Genomic DNA, 10,502 nt, shown 5'->3' with positions numbered 1-10,502 from the left:
GTGTGTGTGTGTGTGTGTGTGGGTGTGTGTGTGTGTGGGTGTGTGTGCAGCTGAGAAGGTGTCGTCTCTCGGGAAGAACTGGCATCGCCCGTGTCTGCGCTGTGAGAGATGCAGTAAGACTCTGGCTCCCGGCAGCCACGCAGAGGTGAGACACCAGCTGAACTTCCTGGTTCTTCTCCTGGTTCTAGTTCATTTCACTAGAGAGAAAAAAACAGACAAAGATTCAGGAAATGTAAGTCAAGTCATGTGGAGGAGCAGAGACGTCACAGGAAAAGTAATGAAGCATTTCCTTTATTTCATATTTTAATTGGCATTAAAATCAGGAAGTGTAAAAAGAATTTATAAATCAATGATTCATCATCAATAAATACATTGAATTTAAAAATAGATTTATATATATATAGATATATTCCTTTATTAGTCCCACACTGGGGAAATTTGCAATTTAAATCTTCACAAAGGAAGCACTAAGCAGCTGCTGCGATGGAATCAAACGGTGCATCGTCTGACGACATGATGGACAGGATTCCTACAGACGGAGCTTTTTGTTAAAGAATAAGATTCTCGTTCAGCCAGAAGCAGCTGTTATTCCCCTGTAACCAGATGTTTCACTGAAGGTTGATGATGATGATGTCATGTGAGGAGGAGGAGTTAAATGGAATGATTGTTTTGTGTTGCAGCATGACGGACAGCCGTACTGCCACAAACCGTGCTACGCTGTGCTCTTCGGACCCAAAGGTATGAAGTCGGTGCAGTACGGGGCAGAGGGCAGCAGGGGGGGCTGCTGCCTGCAAGAGGAAATCAATAGCTGTCAGAAATCTCTCCACTTCTTGAACAATTTAAATACTTTTATAATTTCAGACTCATTTTGACCTAAAAATATTTTTTAAATATTTCTACTTAATTGGTCCATAATGTCAATTATTAATCTTTTTTCAAAGGTCAAAGGTCAAGGTCAGTGTGACCTCACAAAACAATTATACTTCACACAGAAATTATGACAAAATTTCCCACAAATGGTTGATATCTTATCTGACTGGATGAACAGGGATGTGACCTGGAACTAGTCTGTGTGGAGGAGGGATACGACCACAAGGAGGTGATCCTAGTTTTTCTAAGCTATTGATGCGTTTCTATCAGAATTACTTGTTCTCTGTTTTGTTTTGAAGGATCAGACTCACAAAAAAAACTAATTCTCTCATGAAACTTTCTGCAGATCTTTTTGTTTCATATATTCAGGTTCAGATTTCTCCTCTGCCTCCACTCTATTACAACAACCTCTGTTTCTCCAAATACATTTGAAATCCACAAGAGCAGATTATCAGATGGCACATTTTCAAGCCTTCAAATGAAAACTGTCCACACTGAGGATTGTGGGTAATCCGGAGTAACCAGGACTTTGATTCTCAAAAGACAAGTTGCTGTTGAGTTTATTTAGAAAGTGCTGGCGTCATGACAGAAGTGTCAGAGCGGAGGGTGGAGGTAAAGCCCGTGTGTCCTGCTCTCCCTCAGGTGTGAACACCGGGGGCGTCGGCAGCTACATCTACGACGACCCTGAAGGCGAAGCGCAGCCTTGAGCCGCCGACGCTGCTTCCGCCACCCGGACGAAGCTCCGCCTCCAGGACCCTCAATGTCTCTTTGATTTGCCTTCAACCGTCAAGGTGACAAACGATATGTACTGCACTCACAGGGACGGATACGTAGATGTTTCTGTTGTATTTGTATATTGTTTATATACTGTATCTATTTTTTGTACTGAATCAGACCTTTAATATTTCCTCCCATGTGAGTTTCACATTTGCCTTTCAGTTTCTCCGTTCTCTTTGCCAAACACGTGTTAGCCTCGTTTGTAGTGGATTAAAGCGTCTGTGTTTTTTCACTCACGATTGATAGTTTTTGAACTTTTGTGCACTTGTATGAAAAAGAAAACCCAGCCCACCAATGTATTGTCAGTGTTTTTTGAACAAGTTAGAGTGAAGGAGACGTAGTTTTTACTGATGGTTATGAAGGTGAGTTTGGGTTCTGTGGTCAAACGTTTTCTACAGTAAAACTGTGTGAAATCAAACCTGTGCTCAGTGTCAGTGGATGTGTTTGTTCATACATGCTCTATTTATTACAACACAGCAGCAGCAATACTCACAAGTTACAATTAGGAAAGACTTACTTTATATAGAGCGTATTTTTCAATTTACAATCACATAAAATAAACAAAAATGACAAAAGTGCCAATGTTACGCCCCGTTGCCGGGGAAAATGATAAAGTAAATAAAAGGTGGAAAAACTACACGAGCACGACACGTTAGCATTTTTTAGTGTGTATTCTCTTCAATCAGCCATGCCGCTACAAGTGCCGCCACTGTCTGTTGTCGTCTTCTATACCTGCCAGGCAAAAGCAGTTGAACACAGAATAGACGATCAATCATTTTTTATATTCCCAACTGAAGACACATAAAAACAATGAATTACTCTTCCTTAACTCACTCTTTCTAATGAACCGCTACACCAACACATGAAAACCATGAACCATCCCTTCAATCAGGTCTTGCCATGAAACACTACCATGTTCAGCCATAAGCTCTTGGTTAAATGTAACCTTTTATCATGTTCAATATTATAACCATGACACATTCTTTTTAATCACATCTTGCCATGCATTATTATTATTTCCAGCCATAGGCTCCTGCTTAAAACTTGACTTTTCTATCATGCTCAATATTATAACCATGACACCAACATGTAATATATATATACATTTCACTATTTTCTTACATTTTCTTTTACTATGAATCGATTATGAGAGAAAATAATTATAATAATAATAATAATAATAATAATAATAATAATAACAATAATACCTTACACCTGCCACACAGGCTCTTTGGTGGGTTGGTAATCCGGTTTCTCCAGGTCTGGTTTTAGTTAACTACTTAATTTACTAACTAATTTACTCACTGTATTATTGACAGAGTTAACCCCGCCCACTGCAGCTGAACATTGAGCTCTGCCTTGAAAAGGTGCAGCCAAATGAAAGGTAAAACGTCACTGACAGGACGGGGTTGGCTACACCTCTTACTGGAAACAGGGGACCCGGAAAACGAGATTTATATCAAGCTACATACAATAATACCGGAAGTTGGGAGAATTTATCTACAAAATAATAGTGTGAATAAAAGTAACAACAACAACTGCAGTAACACGTGACGAAAATGAATAAAGTACAGCTATTAAGCTCATGCATATGTAAACAAGCATTACAATCCAACAATATAATAATAGTGTAAGTATATCATAAATAACAGACAGGTACCAATACTCTGTGTTTTTCTTATCTTTAATAAATATAACCAAACAGTTAACATCACAAATTATTTTGTTGTTTCTTCAATTCAGGCTACTGCCTAAAGCCCTTCCTTTACTTACCTTAAGGATGCAATAATGGAAGAATATTCAAATCTTTACAGCTGAGAAGCTTGAGCCTTAAAATGTTGGTATTCTTACATGAGAAAAGACTTAAAATTGCAGATTAATCTTCTGTCAATCAATTTAAGGATTAATTAACTAATAGTTTAAGCTCGGGTGGTTTAATTTCCAGCAAAACATTATGTTATATAAGCTCTTCATTTGATGCATGTACATGCGAATATCTTAATTTGGAAAATCTGTAATAACCAAAGCTGGCAGATAGATTTCCATCTGAGTTGTAAAGTGGCATTAAAAGAAGTAAAGTCAAAGTACTTCAAAAGTGCAGTACTTGTGTAAATGTACTTCGTTACTTTTTACTGCTGAACAGATCATTTCATGCACTGCGGATTCTGCAGTCCGCACTGCATCTTTTTTGCTTTGCCCATTTGTCTTATTTTGAAAGCCATCGCCGGAAGTCCTGTCTTTTCCTTCGGCTAACTTAGCATTCGTGCTACTTCTGCTCTCCCCAGCTCGCTAACACAGACGCGCCATCTCTGAACAAGAAGTCCGTCGACATTTTTAGCAGCAGAAACGATTAAAAACTGACAGGTTTACACCCGGGAACTTGTGAGACGACAATATAACGTTATATTCGTTAAAAAATAATTTCCGCGGGAAGGCAACTTGGATAAGAAAAGTGTTTTATCCACTTAGCTAACTGTTAGCTTGTGACGTTGTTAGCTAAAACAACTTAGCTGCAAAGGAATTTCACAGCCTGTTTATGTTTCCGCCGCTTCAGAGAAATGTTGGACGGATCTCCGGCTCACAGCGATGAAACCAACATCGGCAACGTCGAAAACAACAACCCGGTGACGCTGATTTCTGGCAGCGACGGGCTGAACACGGGCAACAAAGCGAGGCAGGCGCTGCTGAAGAAAGGGGGGAGGAAGCTGCGGTCGGCGGCGCCGCTGCACCAGCACCAGAAACCCCCGAGAAACGGCCCCAACGTCCGCCTGTCCGACCACAACAACAACAACACTCTGACGGCTCCGTCCGCCAATAGACCCGCGGCTCAGCCCGGTACCGAGTTTCCTGCCGGTACACAGACCGTACTGACCCTCCATCATCTCAACCAGGGAGCCAGGAAAGAGGTGAGTTCCCTGGGTTGTAGTCGCTATCATCCGTTCGGCCTCCAGGGTTAGATGATAAACATGTTATTACAAGTTAGTCGTTTTATCAGGCAACGTAAAGGCTGTCTTAACCTAATATTATGCTCTTGATAAATCACCATGAGTTAACATAAATACCCAGATCCATTACTGTGGCACTAAAACACACTTTAAAAAATATAATAGTAATTTTTATTCAGTGTATACAACTGGTACTATTTTTGTAACCCAACCAAAAACTACAAACACAAAAATAGTGAGAAATGGCATCACAGCTGCTCACAGCCCAACGTTTGTTTTGTCCAAACCTCAAAAAATGGAAATATTCAAGTGAAGTACCAAAACATACATATCCCCCCTCTCCTGGGAGCTTTCTGATTTATTAGTCAGTCAACAGAAAATTAGTTGACAACAGCAGTAATTTTTTAAGTAAAAGTCCCAATTTTTCACTTCTTAAATACGAATATTTGCTGAGAGATGATTATCTCATGAACCAAAAGACTCAGTGATCAACTCTGAAAATAACCAGTAGTTGAAAGTAATGTTTAGATGCAACCCTGTTAACATCACTATTATTTAAGACATGCTTACAAGTTGTCATTAAAAAGATAACTAGTATAACTTAATTAAACAAAAAAAATGTTATTGTAGTCTTGAAATGAAGTGGATTTAATCTGTGGCTGAGGCGGCTTGAGGTGACGCAGTTACTAATCCCTGTGGTGTAAACAGGAGTCATGTGATGAACAAGCCCGTCTTCCTCTTTCTGCCGGCTGCTTCACCGAGGTGAGATGCCCTGAGCTGACACTGCTGACAGGCGTGTCTGTCAAGCAACAGAGGAGAGGAAGTTTCAGGTTTCGTAACACTCACTAGAAAAGGCCTCACAGATGTTTTATGGTGCAGGAAGTGCGGCTTTGTAACAGAGCAATGGCTTGTTGACTTGTAGAAAACATTTTTTTATAGGATGTAACTTGTCTGTTGATAGGTCAGGTACAGAAGACAAAAAGATGGGACATGAGGGTTGTGAAAGACGTTTGATCAAGGTCTGAGTTTTGGCCAAACTGGTGTACAGATGAAGTCTCCCACCAGGTGATAGGACCCTGTCTTCAAAGCTGAACCACTCCCAGACCCCCGAGGGGGGAGCTAACTCTTTGTGCCGTGTTTCTGTCATTTTCCCTGTTTTCCCATCAATGGTTCTACTTTCAGTTATTGTTTCCCCATCCCCAGATAAACAAAAGTAAAGTCTTCTTATCAACTGATATGTATATGTAACATGATATGACACCTGTAAGTGGCCAATTAATCTTTATTAAAGGTTTAAGACATATTTTGTTTCAAGGTCAAATCTAAACTTTTATACTCAACATGATGATATTGATTCAGTTTTCAAAAGTTCAATGACAGGATCACTTCTCTCATGTCGTTGAATTTAAAAACGGTTTGTTTGTGTTTTGTAGCTGCTCAAATCTAAAGGTGGCAGATTGGAGCCAGGAAGCCAAACTTCCCGCAACCACCCCAGACACGAGCAGCTGACCCAGAATGTGAACAGTCGGAGCCAAAAGCCGAAGCAGGACCAAACCGCCGCTGCTTCCCACGCCGCGAAGAAGAAGGATCGCAGCAGCCCCAACAAGCCTCCACCCCGGGAGCAGAAGAAACCTCTCCACGCCTCCAACAACCTTAAGACCGTGAGCGCCGCGCCCGCTGAAACCGCACCAGAATACCTCAAAGATGGCGAGAAAGTGTACGCTGGAGCCAAGTTCAGCGAGCCGCCCTCACCCAGCGTCTTGCCCAAACCGCCCAGTCACTGGGTCGGAGAGAACGAGCCTCAGCTCAGCAACCAGAGCCGAGAGCAGATGACTGTTCATTTAAAGTCGCTGCTGAAGGTTCAAGACACGTCATGACCGCCGCCACGGAGCAGAACGACCCCATATCTGATTAACAACCAACGCCAACAACTGGAAACAGTTTAATTCAGTAAATGGAGTTTGGCCTTAAACACACTGCGATATGATGTCGGGAGTTTTTAAGAACTTTAGTACAGTTTCCCATCAGCCAACACGCGGCGAGTGTTGAGGAGGCGTCGTGTTGTTGCTGGAGGTCTGACTGACATGCCGTGTATGTCAGTGGCTTCTGATCGAACATTTTCTGCCTTTCTGTCGGCAGAGAAAAGAGAGGATGAGACTTTACTGTGATGGAGTTTGAGGTGTGAAAGAAAGAAGAGCAGACAGTTTCTCCAGCAGCAACGCCGTCGGTGCCTCGTGTTTACATTATGCAAAATGACGATGGCACTTTCTTTAAGGCAGCCTCGTGTTGATCGACTTTTTAAAGAGCTTGTGTAAATGTACATAATATATTGTAAACATATATTTGTGTATATTTTTCCTTGTTATTTTAACTGAGATTCTAGTTTTGTTACTGAGGTTTTTTCCAAAAAAAAAAGAGAAAAGAGAAAAAAAAAGAGAAACTGAGGCACTTTGTTACAGCTCCTTCAGAGTGAAGCACAGTGGATGTAAAGCGAGACTTTTCTTACTGATTTGCACTGAAAACAAACGTGTGGACGGGCGAGAAACTTCACTCTGACCATCCAAAGGTTCACCAGCCAGTCCGATGAATTCACCAGCCACATCAGAACACAGCAGAGTGACGTCCACTTTCAACATGGCTCGGATAGAGTTTACCAGCTGATCACCCCCCACCCCCCGAGCTGGTGGAGTCCAATCAGGGACTGTGAAGCTGACGGGCTGAAGAGAAGATGAAAGTCTCACAGCCAGCTGCTGCAGAAAGCCACAACAAGTGCTTTTTCTTTACCCTCACTGCACTGACCCAGAGTACGTCCACATGAAGCCTGCTCAGTCTGAAACGAGCTCTGTCCACACTGAGCAGCTGCTTCTCTCACCTCTATGTAGAGCTTTTACTAAACAGTCATTTTGAAACGCTGTCTCACCAGGACGATCTCCTGCCAGTTGGTCATCTGTTGTCACCAACTGAACTGGAGCCAAACATTTGCTGCGTCCAGCTGCTGAAACGTGACGATTTGCAGCTTTTTTCTGTTTTATTTCAAAGTAAACTGAATGTTCGGATTGAAGAACGTTGGTTCGACAAAATTAGACACTTCAGTATGTCACTCTGACATATTGATGAGTCCCTAATTAAAATGAGGACCAGTTGTAGCTGGCGATGCCCCAATCACACCTTCTTGCCGCTGATACCGATCATTTCGTTGTTACGTCATAGCAGCTGGATCAGCGGTTGGTCAGTCTGTTTAGCTGTGTAGTGACCTGGGACGTCCAACAGCTTTTACGTTGTTCAACAGAACAGTATGAAAAACTCAAGGAGCTTTGCAGATGTCGTACGTTCTATCAGCCTCACACACGGTCCACACGGCCGCCATGTTGTTTTGTTTTGGCGGCCTGTTGGTGGGAGGCGAGGCTGCTCTCAGCGGCAGACACCGGAGTATTAACCACAGCTGATCTGTAGGAGCATTAATTCACATCTACCAATCAGGTATTTTTAATGAAAATCGGATCGGCTGATCAATCGGGGCCTCCCTCGTTTTAGCCTTAGTCATAATGATAAAACAGTAATTTGATGGCTGCTGGTTAACGTAGTGTTTCTGAGCTGCCATCAGATCGTTATCGCAGTAGAAACAGATGAGTTGTAACGAGGGTCTGTCCCCTCCTCACCTGACGTCGGCCTTGATGACAGTTTCTCCCTTCGCTCGGTGAAAAGAGGACGAGGAGATGAAGCTGTTGCTGAAGCGTGGACGGAGGAAAACACTCTTTCAAGCGTTTTTAAAAAGGACACGGCTTCATGTGGACGCAGTCTTACTGTCTGTATATGATGTTTTCTTCTTCATTTCTCTGAGATCACTCCATGTTTACAGAGAGAGCAGTGAGTGTTCGGTTCGTCACAGGTGATCATGTGATCATGAACCACGTGTGCTTTTTTTTCCTACTGTAATGTTTCTGTGGACGCAGGCAGCTGCTGGGTCTCGTCTCTTCACCTCTGTGACGTCATGTAAATGGAAAATTGTATTGATGTAGCAAAAACTGCCCATTTTATTGCAGTGTTTTAACATTATGTCATTCCAGTTCTAAGAATAAGAATATTAACGACCCCCCCCCATTATCGCGATTTGGAAAAAAGAATTTTATGAAGCATTTCATATCTAAATTATATTAAAATATTGGTTACCCCGACTACACGTTGCTTTGTGTTTCTTACAGGTCAGGAAGACATCGTTGTGTCTTCTCGAGTGAAAAGCTCAGCATCACAGTTTATTAATCATCCTAATGTTTCAGCCTCTAGCCCTTCATCAGAAGGTCAAAGTTCACACACTGAAGTTACAGGTAGAATTTTGATCCTACTTTTACACTTCTAGCTAGCTTCAGCCCCTCTCTGCTACCAGCTGCTAGCTAGCCCTTTGTTTGGTTTTTCTGAAACCCTAAGGCAGTGTGAGCTATGCACAGCAAACATTTTTTCACATGTGGCCCTAATGTGAAGAAAAAACAGATAATCAGATAAAAATAAAAACCTAAAAAGGATTTTATTTTTAGAATTTGTATTTTAAACTCTTAAATCCTAAAAAAAAATATATACATTTTTTCAGAATCATAAAAACATACAAAATATAAATTTTAGTTTAAAATCAGAATTCTAAAAGAAAATCTTTTTTCATATGTGGCCTTAATGTTAAGAAATCTTTAAAAAAAATTGAATAGAAATCAAAAAAATATAATCCTAATCTTTTGTTTTTTTAGAATTCAGTTTAAAGTCTGAACTCAGAAAATATTTTTCACATGTTGCACTAATGTGAAAAAAATCAATAGGATTCAGAAAAATAATTAATTATTACATTTTTTTATTTCTGAGTTAAAGTAAAGAAAAAACAAAATTTAACGTGGCCCTAATCCTCTTCCACAATGTGACCCACATCTGAAGTTTTTCACTGCAGTTTACTTCTTCATCCTTTTTCCTTTTTTTCCGTCTCTTCATACTTCAGCTGCTGCTTCGTACAAATTCAATGCAGCAACTCAGTTTAGCTTCAATTTGTGCCAAAGCAGAAATTTCTTCAGAAATTGTTTCTACTTGTCGTCGTTCATTTTAGAATGATTAGGATTTTTCTGAGACTGTGAACTGTCTGTAACGTCTGTTTTTGATGGTTTGCAGTAGAAGTTTGACGTTCACATGAGCACAGGGGTTTACGTTTACGTCACTTTACTCTGGTACTTGTTGCACAAAATTTAACCAGCGGATGTTCCTTACAACATCACTGCAGCTGGAGACTAGATAGTCAGAGGCTGCGTAGTCTCCTCAGTGTGGGCTGCTACTTCTTTGACACAGTGTTAGCAGATGTGCTAATGCTAACTCTCTCTCTCTCTGCACTGACAAGGTTTCAGGTTTTCAAGTTGATTTATTTGGTCTCATTTGTGTAAAATAATATACAAAAACAATCCAAGGTGTTTTCAGTGAAACGAGCGATAGTGATGTCATGAGGGGAAATGACAGGTGTGACACTGTCTGAGACGATCACGACTGTTTGTGCAACATTCAGCAGAATAAGGAAGAGACGGCTCCGGCGTGTCGTCATGTTCACTGCGGTTTCAGGTCGGTGTGCACACAAACATTTTCTCTCAGTGACAAAAATATAAGATTAAACAAGCAGCAGGAAGTGATGCCCATCCCACCACAATAAAAGAACTCCTTCCACCTGAGGAAGCAGTAGTTTGTTGGACACTGACAGAGACAGAGCATGTCTGGTTTCAAGAGGATTTGTATTTCGTTGTTTCTGGTGCTGCTTTATTTAACAGGTGAGAATATTTAAAGTTATTTACATTGATTTAATCTGCATTTAACAGAAGTTTATTGTCAACACAGCGAAGGTTTCCCTTAAACTTTTCTGTTCTGTTGCATTTAAAGTTTTCTTCACACTGA

The 10,502-nt window shown here is 41.1% G+C and overlaps 2 protein-coding genes across 2 annotated transcripts; both read left to right on the top strand.

Annotated features, from left to right (window-relative positions):
* Positions 1-46: 46 nt before the first annotated feature.
* On the top strand, positions 47-2,065 carry LOC111231690 (cysteine-rich protein 2-like; the record flags this gene model as incomplete). The annotated part of the gene is made up of 3 exons (XM_022758907.1): positions 47-145; positions 681-738; positions 1,513-2,065. Coding segments are annotated over 3 exons (222 nt in total), but the record flags the coding sequence as incomplete, so codon positions are not given.
* A 1,844-nt stretch (positions 2,066-3,909) lies between these two features.
* On the top strand, positions 3,910-8,767 carry LOC111231684 (proline-rich nuclear receptor coactivator 1-like). The gene is made up of 2 exons (XM_022758899.1): positions 3,910-4,553; positions 6,026-8,767. The coding sequence occupies exons 1-2, from the start codon at positions 4,206-4,208 to the stop codon at positions 6,467-6,469; spliced, it is 792 nt and encodes a 263-aa protein (XP_022614620.1). The 5' UTR covers positions 3,910-4,205; the 3' UTR covers positions 6,470-8,767.
* Positions 8,768-10,502: the final 1,735 nt, after the last annotated feature.

The sequence above is a fragment of the Seriola dumerili genome, unplaced genomic scaffold (assembly GCF_002260705.1).
Source record: "Seriola dumerili isolate Sdu_G_001 unplaced genomic scaffold, Sdu_1.0 BDQW01000312.1, whole genome shotgun sequence".
Taxonomy (NCBI): Eukaryota; Metazoa; Chordata; class Actinopteri; order Carangiformes; family Carangidae; genus Seriola; species Seriola dumerili.
This window is presented reverse-complemented; position numbering and strand designations above follow the sequence as displayed.